At 41.6% G+C, this 24,339-nt stretch overlaps 1 protein-coding gene across 1 annotated transcript; it reads left to right on the plus strand.

Annotated features, from left to right (window-relative positions):
* The first annotated feature begins 750 nt into the window (after window positions 1-750).
* CRLF3 (cytokine receptor like factor 3) lies at window positions 751-24,067 on the plus strand. Its single transcript, XM_037913783.2, has 8 exons — window positions 751-1,002; window positions 5,360-5,567; window positions 8,710-8,797; window positions 9,311-9,488; window positions 10,697-10,919; window positions 11,925-12,057; window positions 19,688-19,800; window positions 21,215-24,067. Exons 1-8 carry the CDS (start codon window positions 802-804, stop codon window positions 21,466-21,468), a joined length of 1,398 nt encoding a protein of 465 aa, XP_037769711.1. The 5' UTR covers window positions 751-801; the 3' UTR covers window positions 21,469-24,067.
* The last annotated feature ends 272 nt before the right edge of the window (window positions 24,068-24,339 follow it).

Consider the following 24,339-nt stretch of genomic DNA (forward strand, 5'->3'; position numbering starts at 1 on the left):
GAAAAAAATTACTTGTCCTTCATGATTGGACAAGTTGATTTTTGCAAGGCCAGATACATCATATAAGTAAGGTTTCAGAGTAACAGCCGTGTTAGTCTGTATTCGCAAAAAGAAAAGGAGTACTTGTGGCACCTTAGAGACTAAGCAATTTATTTGAGCTGTAGCTCACGAAAGCTTATGCTCAAATAAATTGGTTAGTCTCTAAGGTGCCACAAGTACTCCTTTTCTTTTTATCATATAAGTAATTAATACTATGTATCTATCCTGGGTACTTATCTATCTCCCATTACTTTAGCACTTAAGTGCTTCACAATCTTCAGTGGTATTTATCTTCACAACAACCGTGTGAGGAAAGAAAGTACTATTATCTCAATTTTCTAGTTGGGGAAGTGAGGCACAAAGCGACTTTTAAATTTGAAATTAAAAATAGTTTCATTGTAATGCAATGAGTGTATGTTCATTGCTCTAATGAATTATTAGTTTATTAGTGTGTAGACATGTAAAATGTGGCAATACATTCAATGGTAATTCATTGTACATATCAATATATTTGTCTTATGCAACATAAGTATAATGATGTGTTTTCTTTCAGTGATGGGCCTGAATGAACATAGATAGCCTTGAATTCTGAATGGGCTTTTTGCAGTCAGGACCTGGATTTGGTGACTCTGCTTTCCTTCTGGTCCACCAATGCTAGCTTGTGTGCCATATATATCAATAAAGTTTTCCTTGATTTTAAAAAACAACAACAAAAAAACCCCAAAACTTTTGCCCCGCCCCCCTGCCTGGCTCATTGCCCGGATGTGGCTCGCTTCCGGGTGTGAGGCCAGCCTGGGCGGCTGTTGCCAGCAGCGGGTCCCCACAGCCCGGGCAGGGAGTGGGATGGATCCGGAGGGCGAGGCGCTGCTGCTGCAGGAGGCTCGGGAGAGCGTCGAGGCGGCGCGGAGCTACCGGCGGGAGCTGCAGCAGAGGCTGCGGGGGCTGCAGCAGGCGCGCAAGCAGGTGGGGCACCGGGGGGGGGTATTGGGAGGGCGGGCCTGGGGGTTGGGGTGAGAGCTGAGGGCGCGGGGGCAGGGCATGAGGTCAAGGGGAGCTGGGCAGGGAGCTGTGAGGGTGGGGCTGTGCTCGGGGAGAGGAAATAGGGGGTGGGGTGACTCTTAGAGGGGGGCAGGCTAGAGCAGGACACCCGGAGTCCATGGGCTGGAACACACCGCTCCCCTTTCCTGGGACGGATTCAGATTATGTGGCGTCCACGCTTCAATTTAAAAGAAGTCTCTGGCCCTTTTGAGGGGAAAAAATCTGAACATGACCTGAGCGAAACTGATGCAGGTAGTTGTTGCCTGCCTCAGGCTGAGCAGCTCTGAGATAGGAACTGCCGCTGTTTTGCCAGCTCCAAGAATTAAAAATTAATGAGACGTCCCTCCCTCTCCTGATCATGAGATGTTAAAAATTTGGAGTTTTTATCAACCTTCTGGTTTGGGGGCTTTTAGAGTTCCCGTTTTAAAGTTTTTCTTCTGCAACCTTGAAAGACAGAAATCTGCTTTTAAGAAAAAAAAAAATCAAAGCTAAGATTTTCATATAATCGCCTGACTCCATACCCATGCATTCAGACTTGAGTGTACCCATTATCTGATTTAACTCTTCAGTGTAGACGTACTCTGAATGTCTTTGCTTTTTGTAGACCTGAGATACCCACTTGGTGTTAGTTCATCTTGTGGAGTGATCTTTCATTTATTTTAAATCTTACAAAATTTTTGTTGTGATCAGATAATTAATTTCCTTGAAACTGATCCCATCATCATAGAAATCTGTTGTAAACCTATGAGGGTTAGTGCCCTGATGTTTTATGACCAAGTGGAAGATTAATGTTCGTTAATCACAGTGGTTTTCAAAGTTGTTGTTATTGCAAACTGCTGAAGGTAACGAGCCTCATAGATGCCCCTAGTCCAGAGGTCCCCAAACTGTAGAGTGCCCCCCCCGGAGGGGTGGACGACAGTTCAGGGGGGTGCAGCTGGGGCCCAGGCCAACCCCCATGAGGGGCAGGGAAGGAACACCACCCAGCTCTGCTTCTGGCCCTGGCTGCTGGGCCTGCACCTGGGGCCCCAGCTCCCGGCTATACCCCTGCTCCCAGCTGCTCGGGGGCAGACAGGAGTAAGGGGTGTGTGACCCTGAAAAGTTTGAGGACTACTGCCCTCATCCAAACTTTGCCATCTGAGCTGCAATGGTAGTGCTGCTCAGTAACATAAAATATAATGGGACACATGACCGTAAACTTGTGTTAGCATGATGTGTATAACCGCTCTGTTACTTTGGTGGGTGTGACTGCTTAGTTACCTTCACCTTTATTTGTGCCTTTTGTTTCCTCTCCCTGGGTACAGGACTTTGCATTCATTAGTACTGAAACTTTCCTTGTTCCTGCGACTTCAGTTGATCTCTTTGCTGTATGGTTCTGTGCTTGTATGCATTTGTTTCTGTTCCCCTGGACTCACTTTCCAACTGTGGCCTCGGTCTTCTGCTGAGTTGGCCACAATTGCATTTATACTAACGAGATAGCTGACAAAGGAGGACATGAATCAACCATGCAGGATGCACATGGGGACAAGAGCCTTTGGAAATCTCAAGACTCCAAGACTGGGCTAGAGCTAGCAGGAAACATTTGCTCTATGGACCACTTAGCATTGCAGCATCAACCTCCATTTTACTATAGCATTCAAATCCTTCCTCGAGCCTGTGTGTGTATTTTTACTTTCCAATATTTTCATCTTCTCTTGTGTTTGCACATCCTTAGCTCTAGCATTGAGATTCTGATACCGATTGAGTTTGTATACGAATCTAAAACGGTAATGGGTTTGGGGGAATAACCATTCTTTTCTGTCGTCCTCCACCCCCGCCTCGTATATACACTGCCAAACACTTCCTTTTTTTCTTAAATACTAAAATAACAAGTGAGGGGAAGCCAAGCTGTGTGGCAGCCGCAGAGGCTCATGAAGATTGCTTGAAGAGGAAATTTACTTTACCTAACCCAAGAGCTTCCTGTGTTGGTTGTCAGTACTTCTAAAGATCTAGAAATTACATCTAAGGCTTGGCTTATGTTGCAGCATTTCCTTATGTGTGTAAATCATAAAAGCACTTCATAGTGGAGTGTTTAATTCTCACTTTTAGCTTGTGATTAATTTTTCACGTATTCAAATGTTTCCTTCCTAAAAAAATTATATGCAGTGGGTTCTTAATTGACTTTGTAGTAAACCTTTTGTAACAACAACTTTTTCATAATAAAGATTCTTACGATATCCATAGGATCAAATATGGATATAGTGGCATATTCACTATTCCCCCATGACTCCTAATAAAAGAAGGGAAACATTCAATGGAACTCAAAGGTGATCGATTTCCAGCTGATTCAAAAACAAAACAAAACTGCCTTTCACACACTGTGTAGTTGGTCCATGGAACTCCTTGCACCAAGGTTGAGGCAAAAAACTTAGTAAGATTCAAACAAATGATCAGTCACTTATATGGATAACGAGACTATTCAGAGTTGTAATAGTAAATACAAAAAAAGAAAGTCTTGTAAGAGATTCAAACCCTCATACTTCTGGGGTTAAGCCTCTAAATATAGGAGGAAAGAAGAGATTTTTCACTTGGGACAGCATATTTCATAACTACTGAATGCAGGGTTTCTTACTCTTCTGGAGCATCTGGTACTGGCCATGACCGGATACTTGTCTGATCTGATTTGAGACTATGTGATAGTCTTCTTGTGTCTTAGAAATTGCCTGTTAAAGTTAAATTAGTGACTCAAACACACAGATGTACAGACAGAGTAAACATTGAAACCATTCTCTTTCCTCTCTGGGGCGCTGAATTGTAGGTTTCTCCAAATACTGGCTGGTGATATTTGTGATAGGCCTAATCCAAAGTGCACTGAAGTCAGTGAAGTCTTTCTGCTAACTGCAATGGGTTTTGGATAAGGCCTCTGCATGCTGAAATATTCAAGTACAATGTGGTGAACCAACAATGAAGATCTTCGACGTTAAAATACACACAGTTATATCTCTGTTCTAATGCTGTGTGCTGCAGTGTAGTTCTCATTACTAAAGTGAGTCCAGTGTGTGGGAAGGACCGGCTGCACAAGGAATGGATATTTCATTGTCTTAGTGCTCTGGATCGATGGGAAATACCGCACTGCTGCTTAATGTGTTAATGACATGATAGGTCCTGTGCAGTTACCTAAGACTCTCTCTCTCTCTCTTTCAGTACATAGCCTTAATATCATTGGTTGTAACTCTGTTCTAAAACTTCTTGTGTGTCTGAGCTGCTCTCCTTTTTTTAATGCACCTGCTCAAGACTTGCAGCTCTGAGGAGCAGCCCATAGGTTACAGTAGTGTCCATGGATGTTCTTATTGAGTATGAACACAAATTCTGCTGAGAGGAGGACTTTCCCTGATTTGAGAACAAATAAGCTGCTAATGTATTTACTTTCCACAGGAGACTTAAATAGTTTATAGACACTGGAAAGGAAATCTGTTGAGTAAAGTAGAAGAAGCGTTGCCCACTGGTTAGGGCACTAGCCAATGACTTGTGAGATGTGAATTCAAGTCCCTGCTCTACTACAAACTTCCTCTGTTACGTTGGGCAAGTCACTTATCCTTTCTATGCCTCAGTTCCTCATCTGTACAATGGGGATAATGGTACTGCCTTACCTCACAATGGTATTGTGAGAATAAATACCTCAAGATAGAGGTGCTCCAAAAGATACTGCAGTAATGAGGGCCACATTTTTATTGTCTAATAGTCCCAGAATAAATTGATTTACTTAATGTGTTCTGGCTTGATTTGAATTGATTAAATTTTCAATGTGTCTCATTTGCATTGGGCTATTTTGGCCATGGCATATGTAGCCTGCCTCCTAGTTGGCCAAAGGCATCCTGTTGTCCCCATGATTTGTGACCCTGTTAGTGTAGGCTTATCACTCTTAGGCGTGTCTTTAGTTTGTGTATGGGGAAGATAATTGTCATAAAGGATACTCTCCTCTCTTCCAGTTTCAGTGGCTTTCCTCATTATTTATAATCTTTCTCTAAAAGATTACAAGTCTTACTTTGCTTTCATCACTTGTCTTTCTTGCTTAGGTAGCCTCACTACCTTTTCTCTCCCCTGCTTTGTACCCTTAATCAAATGAGTATCCTACAATGGACAGCATCCTAGTAGGTTTGTTAATTGTCTGACAGCCTTTGTAAAAGTTGACCTAGCATAGAGCTTTCCACGAGCAAATGCAGGCAATGTGATTCACAATGATAAAGGAATATTTCTTTTCAGCTGCTTACCCTGAATCCTTCTCTTTTCTGTTGTCTTGAGTCAGATCAGAGAGAGTGCAGCTCTGACAAGGGATGTACTTGAGCAGCATTTTAATGATTTAAAAGGGACCCTGAGGAAGCTGCTGGATGAGAGACTAGTGTTATTGCTGCAGGAAGTGGATGCCATAGAACAAGAGAGCATCAAGCCATTGGATGAATGCCAGAAACTAATAGAACATGGAGTCAGTACAGCTGATGACCTGCTCCAGGAAGGTAGGGGGCTGTTTAAAATATACATTCCTATAAGTCTTCTCTTAAAGATTAGTGTAGAACAGGGGTGGGCAAACTACGGTGTTCCAGCTAGGGAGCAGGGTCGGGGGCTTGCCCTGCTCTGCGTGGCTCCCAGGAAGCAGCTGGCATGACACCCCCCCTCCCCGGCTCCTACACAGTACGTGGAGGCGTGGCCATGTGGCTCTTCGTGATGTCCCGTCTGCAGGCGCCACACCCGCAGCTCCCATTGGCCGCTGTTCCCAGCCAATGGGAGCTGCAGAGGTGGCACCTGCGGATGGGGCACGTGCAAAGCCGCCTGGCCATGTGTCATCATAGGAGCCGGAGAGGGGATATGCTTCCGGGAGCTGCTTGCGGTAAGGGCCACCCAGAGCATGCACCGCTGAGCCCCTCCCACGCCCCAATCTTCTGCCACAGCCCTGATTCCACCCTCCAAACCCCTCGATCCCAGCCCGGAGCCCCCTCTTGTACCCCAAACCCCTCATCCCTGGCCCCAGCACAGAGCCCACACCCCCAGCCAGAGCCCTCACCACCCCTGTGCCGCAACTGCCTGCCCCATCCCTGATCCCTCTCCTTCCCTCTGAACCCATTGGTCCCAGCCCAGAGCACCCTCAATTCTTCATCCCCAGCCCCACCCCAGAGCCTGCAAACCCAGCCGGAGCCCTCACACCCCTCCCCTGTAACCCAACCACCTGCCCCAGCCCTGATCCCCCTCCTGTCCTCTGAACCTCTGTCTCAGCCTGGAGCCCCGTCCAGCACCCCAAACCCCTCATCCCCAGTCCCCCCCGGAGCCCTCATTCCCCCCCCTCCCGCACCTCAACCTCAGCCGAGAGCCCCTTCCTGCACGCTGAACTTCTCATTTCTGGCCCCACCCAAGAACCCGCACCCCCAGCCGGAGCCCTCACCCCATCCCGCACCCCTCCCCCCAATTTCATGAGCATTCATGGCTCACCATACAATTTCCATACCCCGATGTGGCCCTCAGGCTGAAAAGTGTGCCCACCCCTGGTGTAGATCATAGTGCATGTTATGAATTGCATGTTTTGGCTGAAATGAGCCTATGCTAAACCAGCACTAGTAAAGGTTTAAAGATCTCTGCAGAATTGGTGGTGGGGTGGGGGGAAACATATCAGTTCTCGCTTTTGAGGATCCATATTTTAGCATTTCGGTGTATATAACCCTAGGGTTAAGTATAAATGGGCTGAAGTATGGAATGGTAAAGGGGGAGAGTACCTACTTTCAGAGGTCTATATTACCACAAAGTTAATTTCCAGGCCCCCAAAGTAGAAGCAATGGATTGTGTTTGGCCTCTTAAAATAAAATGGATCTCAGATGCCCTCATAAATAACAAAATATCTGTGTTGTTTTTGGTACTGTTAAGCTGGCAGTTTATTTTAACCCTAGGTGGAACTTCAGTGGTGCATAGGTCTTATGCTAGTCCTTTGCACAGGGGGTAAATTTCACCCTATCTGGTCCAATTGCTTTTGCTCTAGGAGAGAATAAGTTTGGATTTGAGTTTCATTTATATTGGAAAATGAGTTTCTGCCAAAATAGAGTGAATGTTTGTTCCAGCATTTGGGACTGGAGGGAAGCTATTTTGAGTCTGTGGAGTAAAAACATAGTGTACAGAAGTTCAAGGATTATACTGTACTGCCTGTCACTGACCTTTCCCTCCCTCACATCCCATTTATATCTGCAAGGAAAGTTATGCTTTTCTCCAGAAGATTTGCAGTTGGGACAGAAAACAATAGAAGTGTTGAGGTGTCCCGTTAAGGGTGAACTATTCCATATCATTACCAAATATCTAGTCACAAAGGAATGTTGCTACTGACTGTGTCCCTGCCCCGGAGAACCTATTCTGTGCCATTTTTCAGCTATGATTGTGCTGGTTGTTTCCTTGCATTGTTTTTGTCTGTCTCAACTTTAACTTTCTTCCACTGTGCTCTCTGGTTTGTGAACTACAACATGTCGTACAGTCTGCTACTTGCACTTGGATGTGAGTTTTGTGCTTAAGGAAGTTGCTAGCTTTACTGTCTGAATGAAGTCCTGTATCCACCAAAGCAATTTGTCACTTTCCAAATAGTTTCACCTACTCCTGTGAAGCTGGTATTAACACCATCTCCATTTGACCACAGGAGGTGACATAACTTGCATAAGTCTGATAAGACCTTATATCAGAGCTCCTGGATCCCTGGCCACTAGTCTACTTCTAATCCACTGGGCCACAGCTGTCTATGTGGACAGTGGCAGTAAAAGTTTTGCTATACAGTGGCTCTGTTCTGAACTAAAGGGGCCACCTCTGAGCAAGAAGGGAGTTCAGTCTTCATGCACATTCAGTCTTTTGCTGCCAAATATAGTGTGCGTTTTTATTTTTATTTTTTTTTAAATGTTGGCAACTGTGCACTTGGAACTGGACTGAGCTCACATATCTCCCACAGATCACTGTACACTCATCAGATGATAAATTTGGGAAGAGTCCAAGCTGGATTTAAGCAGAAGTCACTGTAGATATTCCTATAATTTCAGGGGTTGCCACGTAAATGTAGGGGATCAGAGCTGATGTGTTTGAATTGCTTTCTGTTTATCTATCCCTACCTTGCACTGCACAGACTATCACAGAACGTTATATTTGCAAAAAAAAAAAAAAAAAATTACATTAATGATGATGAGCAGGGCTTGATTCTGCGCACTGTTGAACCTGTTATTTCTTTACCAGTTTTAGCTTTTTGAGGTTCTAATCAGTAAAGGTGCTCTGCCTTTTGATGATGTTTCCCGCTTAAAGTAGTTGGGCTGTCAAGTAGGTGGAGCCAGAGGATAAGGAGCCATGATTCCTGGCATCTGGCCCCAGCTTTGTTATTGTCTGGGACCTCGGTCAAATCACCTAACTCTCTCCTGTGAGTTCCTACAAAGCTCTTTGTCATCAGAGGATGCTATATAGGCATATATTAGTAACTAATAGAATTTCAACATTTGTATCTTCTAGCTAAGTGTCTTGCAGGAGCATTGAAAACACTGACTTTTTTTTTTACTGGTTGTTCTCTTCAGCACTGGTTATTCTTTGATGTGAAGAATGTTTTTCTTGAGCATTTTTCATATCAGGAACAATTTTTTTATTCTTTCATTCCAGGAGAGAGTGTCATCCATGAGGTCATGGGAGAGCAGAATGAAAACCTATGCAACTTTACAAAAAAGGCTTTGCACATTCAGCTGGATAGGTAAGACACATCAATCTGGTGGGGGGATTTGAGAATTCAGCAAGGAACACGATTGACATGCCTCTACATAGGATTTTTTTTGTTTTTGTTCCTTTTTAAGGCAATGAACATTAGGGGCTTTTATTTCGACGGTTTATTTCAGGCTTTGCTGTCCCACTTACATATAGATTCTGATAGGGGTTAGCCTTGATAATTCAAGTAGTGTTCAGTCCTCAGATGGTCTCTTTTGAAATATGGACTGTCTGTTTGCAATTGTTTTCATCAATCCCAATGAAAGAGAAGAGATTACTGAGACACAGACAACATCATTAGGCCAAAAATATTAGCTACTTCCTCAGTCTTTTAAGTCTGAAATCTGGAATTCCTTTAATGTTCTAATTTTTAAAACCAGTCCCTTGAAGTATAGACTTAAAAAAATAATCAATCCCACATGTGTTGTCTTTTAAGTGTATCGCTGAAATAGAATTGTATACAAGCTGCTCCCTTACATGTTAGCAATTTTTCTTTCCTTAGCTTGCCAGAAGTGCCCGCCTTGGTTGATGTGCCTTGTTTATCTGCCCAGCTGGATGACTGTCTTCTTACTATAGTGAAAAATCAAATCTTCAACCATGGGACTGTAGCATCTCGGCCACCTGTACAGATAGAAGAACTTACTGAGAAGCCTGGCGGTATCCTAGTCCGGTGGTGTAAGGTGAGTAAATCTCTTGAATGAATGTAACTCAGATTCTCTTTTAGACCCTGTTTCAAAAAAATAAAAAAGGTATTCTTTCTCAAAAGAAACTGAACGTCACTTTCACTTCTTTTTCCGTCAAGGGAATCATCTCCTTCTGACTTGGGATTTAAAATATACCGGAAGAAATTGTATGTTACGGTCCGATCCAGGTGCACATAATGATAGATTTTGAGGCACAAGTGTGTGTGGAGGAAGACCTTCACATGAGAATCCAACCCCTAGTCTGCTCAGTCTGGCACTGGGCTACCTATTTGCTGCTTGATAGTACCTGCTGTCTCCCAGTATCTGCCAATTAGTGCAACAGGTCTGTCTACAACCTGTTGTGTAGAAAAGCCAGCAGAGGTAGCTGAAAAAACTGCCCACTCCTCCTCTCTTTTGGGGCCAAACTGTTGGAAATGGAAGAGGCAGCAGCTTACCTCACCCAGCCTTCCCCTCCCCAAAAAAACAGCCTACAACACTTCCCACTAAACAGATGAGTGCTACAGAAATATGACACATCATCTAAATAGCAATTGCAGAAACAGGTCTTAGTGTCACATATTTGTCAGAAGCACAGATTGACACAACATCTTGAAATAAATTTAAAATAAATAAATTATTTCAGTTATGAAATAAACATCTTGTAGAATCCATACATGGTGGTGGTATGTATTACAGTAGGTAATTGCAGATAGGGCTCCATTGTGCGAGATGCTGTATCAACAATGGAAAACTCCCATTGATTTCCATGAGGCCAGGATTTCACTCATAGGGATAAACAGTCCCTACCCCATTAAACTTATGCACCCTTAAATATTTGAGTACTCTGGTAGGTACAGTGGGTGAGTAAAGAACCTCAGATTTTGTATCAGACACTTGGCTAATTGCTTTCTTCAGTTTTCAGAAGGCATTCCTTTTTTATTCAATAAATCAAAGGTATGGTTGCTAGGACCATACATATTTAAGTTGCTGCTGGATGGCTCTATCTTCCTTGCCATTCCTCCCTAGAAGTATGAAAGAATGTTGTGTTTTGGCTGCTGTTTTAACAAAGACCAACCATTGGTCACCTTACCTTGTGAAGGACAAACGTTGGTAACTTGCACTGCTACTGGGATACATTGTAGTTCAAAGAAATCCAGGGAAGAAATGGTCATGATCCCTTGTTAATGGAATAAATGTCTGTTTAGGTGGATGATGACTTTATACCACAAGACTACAGGCTTCAGTATCGCAAGAGTACTGCCAATCACTTTGAAGATGTGTATGTTGGCTCAGAGATGGAATTCATAGTACTACATATCGACCCAAATGTTGATTACCAGTTCAGAGTCTGTGCCCGGGGTGACGGACGCCAGGAATGGAGTCCATGGAGTATTCCACAAACTGGCCGTTCTACATTAGTTCCTCATGGTATAAACTTTTGTTGTTAGTCTTCTGAAGCTTATAGTGTGTGTGAAAAAAACATAACGTGCTGTAGATTATGTGGAGCTGTTTGCTGTCTGAAGACAATGGAGTTTCCTGCCTTGCAATATATGGAATTAAATGTGTATCTAAATAATACAAGGTAATTAGATACATACCCTTCTACAGTTGGATTCTTTGCTTAATTTTAACTGCAGCTAGTTCTGTAGCACACATGGTAGCTATCAAGCTGATGCTTGGGCTGGAGCAGTGCCTGCACTTGGAAAATGCCAGTGTGAGATTCTGTTCTGTGTTTCATGAAGAATTTTAAATCACATCTGTCATGCCTGTTGTGTCAGAGCCTGTTTTCAGGGGTTTTCTACCTACAACCAATTCAAAAGGGAAGTAATGAGAAATGGAGCATTAACTATTTTCTGGCTTTCCTCAAAGATTTCTGGTTTCTGTAATAGCCTGGGGCTTTGCTTTCCTTGAGGATGGAAAGTTAGGAATTAATTTCTCAATGGAAGCGTATCTCATTGTGATGTTATTTAGACAAGTACTTGAGGGATTAACAAGACACACTGAATGACAAAACTGAAGATCTTTCCTATTTTTTTTTCCTCATTATTATAGAAAATCTACGTCCAATAAGTTTGTAAATGTCTATAAGGCTAGTTCTTAAACTGGCTGGAAATGAGAGAAATGCCAGTTTATCTTTAGTCCCAATTAATTTTATAAGAAAACGGTGTAATATACATTTTTGTCACTTCTTTGTAAGTGATCATAGCCAAGAGTCAAATGCAGGTTAATCTTTTTGGCAGCAATCACAATATTGCAGAAAAATGCCTCATTTCTCTCTCACTCCTTTTGCACATCAATGAGAGGTTAGACCCAGAGCTTTGGTAACGTGACTCTAACTTGCACGTGAAGTAAAAAGACTGGATGCAGCCAACGGAAGCTCCTTCCCCACGTGATAGCCAGTGAAGTAATTCATGTTTTTGTTTTTGTTTTAAGAATGGACAGCAGGGTTGGAGGGTTACAGCCTGAGCAGTCGAAGAAACATAGCACTTCGAAATGATTCTCAGTCATGTGGTGTGCTCTACTCCAAAGCTCCTACCTACTTCTGTGGGCAGACATTAACGTTCAGGCAAGTACATGCTGTATTGCCATTGCATGAGGCACTTACGCAAACGGAATTTCCTGTTTTGTCTCATTTTGCTACCGCTGCGTTGTACAGTGAACTCAAGCCTCACTGTGCCTCTGAGTTGTAAACTCCCAAATCACTGACTTAGTGGTGTGTACATAATACACAGTCCAGTTTGTGTGTGAAGCCTGACCCTTCCTCTCTTTGCTTCCACCTCCTAGTTCTTCAGGACAAAGTCCAAGACCCTCTTGTAGGATCCATCCTTTCCTAAAACAGGAGCTGAAGTGCTCTATTCCTTCCTCAATGAGATCCCCAAATTAGCCTAGACTGAGTGGACCTGTGGTGTGTTTAGAACTTTTTTTGGCACGTCTCAGCAACTGCTATGACCTGATCTAAAGCCCATTGGTATTCTTCCATTGACTCCAGTGGGCTTTGGATTAGGTCCCCTAAACAGTAACCTCTGTCCTTCCCAACCTTCCCAATTCTTCTAGGACTGTTGGAGCTTTGTTTTCCTGTGACAGTGTAAGAATGGCTAATTGGCAGTGGAGTAAGTTCTCAAAAAGATACCACCTCCAGCATAATTATAGCTCTGGTCAGATGACTGTTGGTCGCCATCTGTAGAAACTCCTGAGGGGAAAAGGTAGCTTGGGGAACTTATTTTCAGGGTTAAGAATTTAGTCCGGCACAACAGTGAGATTAGAAACCTTGGCAGCTTTTCTGCATTGAGCCCTTCCCTTAAGATGATGCTGCTCAGCTGGGGAAGAGGAGAGTCCCTGTGGAGATGTCTCGTCTGCCAGGCAGTGTCAGTTGTGATTGTAGATCTAAGAGACATAGCCATAGTTTTTCCCCAACTTTCTCTTATTACACAGACTGACAGTTTTTGTGTAATAGGCTTGACAATCCTGCTGCAAACTCCACTTGTAGTTTAGGGGCTGTGATTATGGTGTTTATCCATGTAGCTTTCTAGATGAAATTACATTAACCCTAACTCTGAAACTTGGATTCTGTTGGCTTTGGTTGGTCATAGGGCACAGGCATTTCCAACTGTCCATTGTCTGCCATGGATGCAAAGGGCTCCACAACTTCCATCTCAAATAAAACACCAGGCTTAATATTGCTTGGTACAGAAGCATCTCTGCTATTAAATGCAGAGCTTTGAGGCTTTCCCTGGTTCTGTTTCACACCAGTGTCTCTTACCTTTTCGTATTGATAATGGAGATGAAAATCCTTTTGATGTGCAGTTTTTTGTAGTGTGGATTTTGCTCCTTCTCTTTTAGGAAAGATCATGTTTCTGTATCACAGAGCACTAGGCCACATGTGTCTGCAAAAGATTTGATGGAACAGGTGTTTTTTTTAAGAGAATCTCGAAAGTTAGAAAACAGGTTGTGTTACTTTCCCCAATCCCCACAAGAGCTTCCCATTTCAAAGCATATATTAGATTCTGCTAGTTCACGAGATGCAATACTTAGCATTTGGCTTTATCCATCTGTTTCAGCAGTACATTCACAAAGGGATAACCAGCCTCCTGGATAGAAACGGGCAAGACTCATGTTACAGATAATCTTCTTGTCATATATTCAGGAGGCATAATAGCCTCTCCAGTGAGTAGCAAAGCTGTAATAAAAACAGCATTTCATATGTCCCCTTCTTAGAACTAGATCTCTTTGATTGGAGTATCACCAACCAAGACATTTAGATGAGGCTATAATTGGAGGTATGATGTAATTGGCCTGGGCCAACGTTATTCCCAGTTCTCTGCTGCCCCCATGGAGCTGTGCTTGGAAGGGATGGTGAGAGATTCTCTGGGGTGACCACCCCCTGCTCTTCAGACTGCAGTTGTTCGTAATGTTTATACTTGCAGTAGGAAGGCAAGATTAGTCCAGCTGCGCTAGCAATTCAAGATGATACAGCAGAGTAAATGAGGCTGTCTGACGGGCGACACAGTGTGCCCTGGTGTCTCTGGTAGGTTTAGCCTAATCTACATATAGCTAATTCATAAATAAGTGCATATGATGGATGGTGGCTTGTGCGTCTTTGTTTTGAGATTAATGGAAACTGGGGAGTGTTCGATTTCACTAACTATAAAAACCTATGGTTGATCTTGTACATCTGTCTACTCCCTGCAGTTACAAGGAGAGGACATCTTGTGCGCTGCATGCTGCCTTCCAACAAAGTGATGATATGGAATTTAAAACATGGTCTGTTAAATAGCATTTCTACTGCATGTTCTAGATACACTTAACTCCAGGTTACAAGTTCTCCAAAACTGCAGAGAAAAATAGTCCTCCTAAATATGGATTCTAGATCAAATGATTTTCATTAGTAAAATGAATAGCAGTTTACCCCTGAATACCACTGAAACTTTCATAGCTAAGTCTTTCTAAAAGTTATATATATATGACTCCTCCTGTCTAGGGCTGTGCTTCCTGGGATGGTTTGCTGCTGGAATTGACAAAAATATTAAGTTAAGAAATGTTGTCCTGCACCAAACCCATGGGCCTTTTAACAATTTAAGCTTATCCCCTTACTGGGGTGCCCAGCCTGCCACCATGCCCATGGTGTTTATACTGTGTGGTGTTGGCATATTATGTTTGTAAGAATTTCTACACAGTTGCCCTTAAGTCCAATTGTTCTATCCTGCTGATTGTGCGATGGCTCTGTCTTCCCTCTACTACTACTAGTCTAGCTTGTTTCTGTGATCTGCTCAGTCATATACACCAATTTGCATGAGGTGACTGATCTAAGTCATGGATCACTTATTTGAAAATGGGTTTTAAATTTACAGATAAGCTAGCGCAATTGGTCAGCTTTGTTATGAAAACATACATATTTCCAGACAAAAAAAAATCAAAGAGATGCTGCATTAACTGGAGGGGCAAAGAATTGGTATTCTCTAATGTACAAAGAGAGTTACGATATCTGAACATTTCTAAGTTAATATTTATAAAACTGCAATAATGACTAGACCTAATGAAAACTAAAAATATAGCAGATGAGAATTGTAAACCTTATCTAATGTTCTTTTGTACAAACATTCTCATTGTGGATCAATTCATAATGCAAAACTTCAAGACACTTGGATTTTTGTTTTCTTAGCTGAAAGCTATGTTATAAAGCAATCTCAGTGATGATTTCCAGAGAACTGAAAAGCCTGATAGAATAGGAGAATACAACATGGTTCCAATTTGGAGTTCTCCTGTACATCTTGAAGGAACTAACTAGTAATTTGCCAGACTACTCTCAAAATCATAAAATATAAAAAAGGGCTTTATTAATTTCCAATTCTTGAAGCTGCTGTTGCATCTTTGTAAAGTTGGACAAATCATAGAAATGTAGGACCTCGAGAGGTTATCAAGATGAGCTTCCTACCCTGTGGCAAGATCAAGTATATCTAGACCATCCCTGTCAGACATTTGTCCAGCCTGTTCTTAAAGACCACAAATGATGCAGATTCCAGGACCTCTCTTCAAAGCCTATTCCAGTGCTTAACTAGCCTTACAGTTAAGTTAAATATTAAGAATAACTTTTTAAATCTCCCTTACTGCAGATTAATCCCATTACTTCTTGTCCTACCTTCAGTGGACATGGACAGCACAGCCCGTAATATGTTCGAAGACTTATCAATACCCCCCACAGTTTGTTTTTAAGACTGAACATGCCCAATGTTTTTTCCTTTTCTCATAGATCTGGTTTTCTAAACCTTTTATCACTGTTACTGCTCTTCTCTGGACTCCCTCCAGTTTGTTCACATCTTAACATGTGGTGTCCAGAACTGGACACAGTAATCCAGCTGAGGCCTCACTAGTGCCAAGTAGAGCAGGACATTTACTACATAACACTCCTTTAACCCAGAATATTTGCTTTTTTTTTTTTTTGCAACTGCATCACATTGACTCTTATTCAATTTGTGATCCACTGTAGCCCCTAGATATTTGCAGCAGTACTGCTTCAAATCTCAGTGGCTTTCAACCTGTGAACCCCTGGGGGTCCACAGACTATGCCTAAGATTTCCAAAGGGGTCCACACCTCCATACAAAATTTTTTTAGTGATCCGCAAATGGAAAAAAGTTTGAAAACCCCTGGCATATGATTTTTCTTAAGTGTAGTACCTTGGTCTGGTCTTTCATCTCATTGAATTCAGATCAATTCTCCAATTGGTCTAGGTTCCTTTGAATTCTAATCCTTCTCATTCTAATTGCATCCCATCCCAGATTAGTGACCTCCCCAGATTTTATACGCATACTCTCCATTCCATTATCCAAGTCATTCATGAAAGTATTGACTAGTACTGGCTCCCTGCCCACACAATACATCCTTCGTTTGCCAGTGAACCATTGACAACTACTTTGTGCACCAACCTTATAGTAATTTAATGTATACTACATTTTTCGGGTTTGCTTATGAGAATGTCAAGTGGGACTGTGATAAAAGCCTTACTAAAATCAGTATCACATCTGCTTCTCTCCCACCATCCTCTAGGAAATTAACCTTGTCAAAGAAGGAAATTAGGTTGGTTTGGCATGATTTGTACTTGAGAAATCCATGCTAGCTATTTATTATAACCTTATTATCTTGCTGGTGCTTACAAATTGATTGTTTAATAATTTGGTGCAGTATCTTTCCAGGTGTCAAAGTTAAGTTGACTGGTCCGTAATTCCTTGGGTTCTCTTTGTTCCTCTTTTGAAAGGTAGCTACTATGTTTGCCCTTCTTCAGTCCTCTGAGACCTCATCTGTTTGCCATAAGTTCTCAAAGATGATTGCTTCAGCTAGTTCCTTAAGTACCCTGACAACTTTAATACATCTAACTTATCTAAATATTCTTTAAGCTGTTCTTTCCCTATTTTGGCTTGTATTCCTTCCCCCTTGAATATTAATTGTATTAAGTATCTGGTCACCATTAAATGTTTTAATGAAGACTGAAGGAAAATAAGCATTGAACACCTCTGCTGCCTTGATGCCATAAGTTACAGTAACTCCTTGCTTAACATTGTAGTTATGTTCCTGAAAAATGCTACTTTAAGCGAAACTATGTTAAGCAAATCTAATTTCCCCATAAGAATTAATTTAAATAGCAGGGGGTTAGGTTCCAGGGAAACTTTTCGCTGGACAAAAAAACCCTTTTTAAAATATATATATATATACACACACACAGTATAAGTTTTAAACAAATAATTTAATACTGTACACAGCAATGATGATTGTGAAGCTTGGTTGAGGTGGTGAAGTCAGAGGGTGGGATATTTCCCAGGGAATGCCTTACTGCTAAATGATAAACTAGCATTTGGCTGAGCCCTCAAGGGTTAACACATTGTTGTTAATGCAGCCTCACACTCTACAAGGCAACACAAACGGAGGGAGGGGAGACAGCATGGCAAACAGAGACAGACTCACACCCTATGGGTGGGAGAGAGATGCACATTTCCCCTTTAAGTACACTGACCCCACTCTAAGTACATTGCCTTTTAAAGTAGATCAGCAAGTTGAGATAGCAGCTGCTGCCAGCAAGCTTCCTCTGTCCTGAGCCCTGTCCTGTCCCCCCCACGCTATGGAGATAAGGTCGTTGGGGGGGGTTAGGGGGACACCCTGACATTAGCACTCCTTTTCCCCCCACCCCCCTGCACAGCAAGCAGGAGGCTCCCAGGAGCAGCTCTTAGGTAGATGGCAGGAGCAGCGCACAGCAGTGGGGGGCGGAGGGACAGCTGTAGTGCCCAGCAATTGATAGCGTGCTGGGTGGCTGCCACACAGGGAACTTAGGAGAGTGGGGAGCTTATAGGGGGGCTGCTGGTCCACGCTGGTTCCAAGCCCCCACCAGCCAGCTCCAACAGGCTGTTCTTCCTGCAAGCAGTGGACAAAGCAGGCGGCTGCCAAACAACATTATATGGGTGCATTGTGCAACTTTAAACGAGCATATTACCTAATTGATCAACGAGGTAACAACAAAACAAGGTAAACGGGGATGACTAAGTGAGGAGTTACTGTATTAGCTGTCTCAGCTCCAGTAAAAACCAATCCCCACCAAAACAGGGCAGGTTGCTTTTTCAAGAGTGCTCAAGGGATTTAGGAGCTTAAATCCTGTTGGTTTTAAAATAACTTTGCCACTTAGGAGTCTGTTTCTTTGAAAGTCAACATAAATCACATGGACTTGAAAATTTTACCCAGCATCTTTAAGCAGCAACAAAGAGTAACAGAGGTATATGTATGATTCACAGGACAGAAGAAAACACATCCATTTATAGAAGTATCTTTAAACATATGGCTTCTATGGCCTCCCTCCCTTTATAGGCCTGATTATTAGCCTTTGGCTGGGATGTGGACATTAGGTTTTAATGGTTCATCCATAAACACAAGTCTGTTTGGTTGATCATTGAAAAAGTCTCACTATCCGTTCTTTATCAAAATCATAAATTCATTTTGGCAGAAGCCAGGCTTGCAAATTACTTTTCCTGTTACTTGTTTTAAGATTCTGCCCCCACCAAAGGCATGGTCTCTCTATCCAAACAAAGTTAGCAGGATGAGTTAGGTTCCCACAATTGTTAAGGGAACCTGCTAATCTTTATAATAAAAGCTAGAGAAACAGCCTGCAACTGTCAGTACGTTCTCACCCTGAGGGATTGAGCCATGACCCAACATAGGGCTTCATATTAATAGGGCTAAATGGCTGGTCAGTTCCTTAGTGACAGTCACTTTAAAGTAACTTCTAATAAAGATTTGAACTATGGTAAAAGTACAGAAAGCTCAGAAGTTATGTAGTGGCAGCTGGCTGGCTGGCTGCCTCTGAGCACCTTGGTGCCCATATCATGGGCTTATTTTCAATACCCTAACAATTGACATTTGCAAATATCAGGTACAAGTCTATTCACATTAACAAATTTCTATTCTAGTCTCTCTGCAGTGACTTACCCTTTTACAGTTGACTAGCACCACTGCTCCTACTTTTCCTTTCAAATAGATGAATGGCAACTCCTTAAAAGTGTATTATGTTAATCTGATAGAGATTGCACCTTGTTCTTCTGCAGGATTTCTTCCTCCTCTTGTCATGGATATCATCTGTATTAAACCCACTTTCAATCCCTCTATTAGAACTTAAGTCACGGTTATGTTCTGAGTCCCTTTTAAGGAGCTTTTGCTGAACATAAGGTCTTCTGTACCTGCCAGAAATGGAGCTTTGTGCCTTAAAAATGTGATGTTGACAGTTTTAGTCACTGTCTACCAATTTGTGATTCTGCCTGGACTGGTACAAATGCTAATAGATGGGACAGCCAGGGTAAAGCCATGTTCCACAGCTATTGAAAGTGGTGGGCCACAGGCTACAGCACTAGGGGGATCAAAAAAAAAAAAAAGTGAAAATTTGAGGATTGTGAGAAAAGATACAGCTGTAACACCTCTGCTCGATAGCATTTGCTACAAGCTGAAGAGAAGTATATGGTGAAGCTCATCTTAAGGACCTACATGATCAGTTACTCAGCAGAGGTGGTCTCAAAGTTCAGGTGAAATTGTGGTGGAAACCTTGGGGCCATTGTAAAGAGGTCCTTTATGATAAGGTAGTGCTGATTAGGTATGAACCTTGGTGCAGTTTTTACTGGTTTTTGTTTATTTAAAACTTCAGAATTTAACAAAACTTTCTTCTTCATAGAATCGAAACAGTTGGTCAGCCAGACAAACGAGACAGTATAGGAGTGTGTGCGGAACAGCAGAATGGCTACGATTCTTTACAGCGAGATAAAGCAGTATGCATTAGTACAAATGGTGAGCTTATTAATATTGTACTGTTGAATATTATCTACTTGTTTATGAAGATCTTGGCTATGTCTCGTGTACACTGTGTGCTTTTTAACATCTTATTTATCCCTAACTGCTGGATCTTTTGCTGAAATGGTGTTACCGCTTCCAGCAACCGGAGCGATCGAATTCTATGTTATTTGAAATGAACCACATCGAAGTATACTTGTGGATCTTTCACATTCACAAATTCGCGTGATACTGCGTATGCTAGAGCAACTTGCATGTGTTGTTTTAAGACTTCAAAAAAAATCAACTCCTTTCCCGAGACTAGTGCCCATTTAGGGAAACCTGCTTGGAGCTGGGCTTTCCTCTTACTGACTGCTACTGTTGAAGCCTGCCCTGTGTCTCGTGTATTAGATAGATTCATGGAGGATAGATCCATCAGTGGCTATTAGGCTAGGAATGCAACCCCATGTTCCGGGTGTCCCTAAACTGGTGCCTACCGGAAGCTGGGACTGGATGACAGTTGATATGGATGGATCGCTTGATAAATAGCCTTGTTCTGTTCATTCCCTCTGATGCATCTGGCACTGGCCACTCTCAAGACAAGATACTGGTCTGGATGGATAGACCATTGGTCTGAAGCAGTATGGCCATTCTTATGTTCTTTAAAAAAAAAAAGTACACGTGATTTTTACTAAAGGTTACATTGATAAAAACAGTACAACTGGTAAGCTTCCATCTTATTAATCAATTACCCAAAACCTTGCCAAGCACCACTCAAATATCTAAAAAGAGTCCCTGCCCTGAGGCACTTACAATGAAAAAATTAATGGTACTGACAACTTTCCTGCCTTGATGTTGCAGTCAGTCCATGATAAGCAAATGCACTGGAGATAGGAAGCGGTCCTATCTTTGATAATTAATCCTTGTCTAACTCTCTGTATTTAACTTAATTGAATATTTAAGAGCTAGTTTCTATTTTATTGCTGAAAAGTCAATGGTTAATAGTTTGGGATAGGAGGGTAAGTGAAAACATTTTTAAGATGATTGTTTCCTGATGTGTATAAGGAATGTAATAGTGGAGTTCTAATGCGCTTATGTTTCAGCTAATACATTTGCTTATTATGCTAGTGCACAGTGTCACAGGAACTGCTTAAAATGTTTTGTCAATACCACCTATTCGGTTTTTGGGAAGAGCTAAGAGTTGTAAAGAATTGGTATAGCTGTTACAAAGTGTCGTTATGATTTTACATGTCAGTTTTCTTTGGGTTTGAGTAGCGAGCAAATCAGGTGATGACCTGCATTTTTTTTTTTTTGGGGGGGGGGGGGGGGGGGGGGGGAAGTGTGCTGGGGCTTCATCAGTGGTACAGCCCATGTCTGCCCCTAACCATTATGTACTGTAAGAAATAATGTTTACATCTCTTGACTGTTTCAGGGGCAGTATTTGTAAATGGCAAAGAGATGACAAACCAATTGCCTGCTGTTACTTGTGGATCAACTGTGACATTTGACATGGAAGTTGTGCATTTAGGTCCCAACAACAATGAGGGAGGAAACTCCAAACTCAGAGTAACCATCAGTTCCAACAACAGGGAAGTAGTTTTTGATTGGGTACTTGATCACTCATGTGGTTCTTTATATTTTGGATGTTCATTCTCCTACCCAGGCTGGAAGGTGTTAGTGTTCTAGCCTCTCTAGTTGTTCGCTGTAAATTTTAAAAGTTGAATTCATTTTTCCAGCTTTTAGTATCTAACTTGGATTTAACAAAACTTGTCTTTACATCACTTGAAGGTCACTATGTTGTACTTAAATTCATTTCAAAATAATGGAAAACATGATCTATTACTCTATAAAAAGCTAAACAGCAATTAATTTCATACAGCCTTGGAATAAAAACTGGAAAAACCTCAGGGTACATATATTGAATGGAATGAACTTTGTTTACTGCTGCTGTTCTGTGAAACAAGCCTGTAACACTTTTGGCTTAGGGTTAACGGTCCAAAGTTTTATCTATCCCACCTACAATAAGAGCAAATGACCTTAGTAAATTTCAGATAGACTTAGTTACAAAATGCTGCAGCTTAAACTTTAAAAAGTCAGAACTGTCATGGTTCTGCCTAATACATTTTCTTCTGGCTGTGGTATGGTTTGTCATCATTCCCCCAAAATAAGAATGTCTGAGCCTTAAGTATGTTGAAATATGTAGTCAGGCTGTTAAGTGTCATTTCTTTACCAGTGTGCTTTACCTTCAAATACTGAACAGTATTTTGTGTGTCTTCTGGAATAAGTTTGATAAACCACATGGACCATGCTTAAGACCCCGCTTTAGTACCATGAACTATGGAACTTAAGTCAAACCATAAAGCAAAGAATGATAACTTATTTTCTTGCTCTATTATAACAAAGTGTAGTAGTATAGGAGTTTACTATGAATTTGAACAGGGTAGTTATAAATGACTGGGTAACCGTATTAAACTAGGCCTGTTTCTAGTCCAGAGACTATTAGTGTTACTTGGGTTTACAAGAGCATGTTAACAAAAAAGTGTTTAGAGCCCTAAAATACAATAAATATATAAAAAACCTTTGCTTACCTCAAAAGCAAATATTGTGTATATAAAGCAATTGTGGCAGTTTTTTTAAATACAGGTGGTGATATTTTGTAAGCTTTCTACTAGAACATCGTAAGACCTTGCCCTATTTCTTTCATTTAAATATACCCATGGCTGTGGTAGCTACAGATGCCCCATATCCTAGTCTCAAATAAAGTTACCCCATTTGGGCTATGCATTTTTCCTGTCTTCACCCTAAAAGGATGTAAGAGAAGCAAGTTCATTTTAAGACGGGCAAAAATTAGGGCATGGAAAAACTCAGAGGGGAGGGATTATTCACATTAGAGAACATGTTGAAAGTGGGAAGAAGCTAAAGTAGGAACCTTTATTCCCGTTCTTGTTACACAAGAAATGTATTAATGTAAGTGAAAAGCAGAAATTTCAAGTAGATACCAAAACTCTCCTTAGCCACCACAGAACTAGATTAAGATTTACTGTGAAAAGAAGGTGAGAATTAAGAATCAGCTACAGGTAATACCCATTATGAGATTTTTGGATCCTCAAACTTCATCTTATAAACCGTTCATTGGGGAGTAGGAGGCAACTTTGTCTGGGAACAGGTTAAGTGCAGGATTTCTTCCTTTGAAGCAGCTGATAGAGGACATTTCGTGTACTGGATTAAATGGACCACTGATCTGATGCAATTTTTTTTTTTAACATAATATAGTTCATCTAGGAAAGTGCTTTTGAAGACTATTCATGTAGTATCCCTATTTACAGCAGAACAGAGTGTACAACTTGCCAATAGTCAAGTTAGCACTGAAGCTGGCAGCAGAACAGAAGTCTGTTTCATATGCCCATGCCTTAACCACTGGATATTACTGACCCCTTTCGCTGTGAGTCCAGATGTTAGGTAGTGGGTGTGTATGATTAACCTCCATAAAACTCGACTTCAAGCAAAGACAGAAGGGTATTCACTCTGAGGCAAATGTACACCTCCCTCTTCTGGTGAAAGGGCTGGTAAGAATAGGTAACTATCAAAATATAAAATGGAGATACATTATATAGGGCTTTGTTCACACAGTTCAGTATACTCCTATCTGAGATAGTTCTCTGTCAGCTTGTTCACAGTACATACTACAAACCAGTTTAAAAAAATTTAATCTGTAGTAAGGGCTGGTACATTTGTACAAGATTTGAGAAATGTCCAGCAAGGTAAACTAGCCCCTGCACTACTGCAACAAACCTCACTCTCTCTAGCTTTTAGGGAGGGTATAATTGAGGTCAAATCAGTCTTACCGTAGATCACGAAGTTTAAGTAGGTAAGTCACTTAGATTAAAACCCATCTTTTGCTGTTATCCAAAATGTCAGCTTCCAGCTGTTTGTAAAGACAGATTTGTTGTAGATGATCACAAAGGCTAACAGCATGAATTACTAGATAGGTACTCTTCAAACATCAAAGTACTCACCTGTACTGTTAATCCTTTTAAAGAACCTTATTACTGTGGCAGGAGCTTCTCCAAAACAGTTAAAGGTTTCAGCAGATTGAAGGCTTGCAACTGCTTCAAAACATGTTCCACATCTAAATACGAGAGTCATGCAAAACAGCTTGTTGTAAATACAAAACTGCTTATGAAACTTTGAAAGTATGTTCTCTGAAGCCATAATACTCACTTACCTCAATGACAGATGTTTGTCTTGTGAAATTATTTTTTAAAAATAAAAGTTGATCCCTGAACTCTGTGCATGTCTGTTGTTAGCACTGCTTATATTGCTCTCCTCACCCCTCGCTCCGGAATACACCTCAGCATCTGTTCAAACTAGGTATAGATGAGCCCTATACTAGTAAGTCCGTAGATCAGATGACCAGCATAACCGGGTCTGTCCATAAACATGTCTACTCAGATCAAGTGCAGCTTTAATATTATCCTTTCTGTATGGAGTTAAACAAGCACATCTTAGTTCTTTTCTAGTTATTTTCACAGGACCTGCTACTGAGGTGTACATTAA

Source organism: Chelonia mydas, chromosome 14, assembly GCF_015237465.2.
Source record: "Chelonia mydas isolate rCheMyd1 chromosome 14, rCheMyd1.pri.v2, whole genome shotgun sequence".
Lineage (NCBI taxonomy): Eukaryota > Metazoa > Chordata > Testudines > Cheloniidae > Chelonia > Chelonia mydas.

Coding starts and splice junctions, on each gene's coding strand:
- CRLF3 (XM_037913783.2), top strand. CDS start 802: ATGTGGCTCGCTTCCGGGTGTGAGGCCAGCCTGGGCGGCTGTTGCCAG. Junction 10,920..11,924: donor TTCTACATTAGTTCCTCATG/GTATAAACTTTT, acceptor TTTTGTTTTAAG/AATGGACAGCAGGGTTGGAG. Junction 12,058..19,687: donor GGGCAGACATTAACGTTCAG/GCAAGTACATGC, acceptor TCTTCTTCATAG/AATCGAAACAGTTGGTCAGC.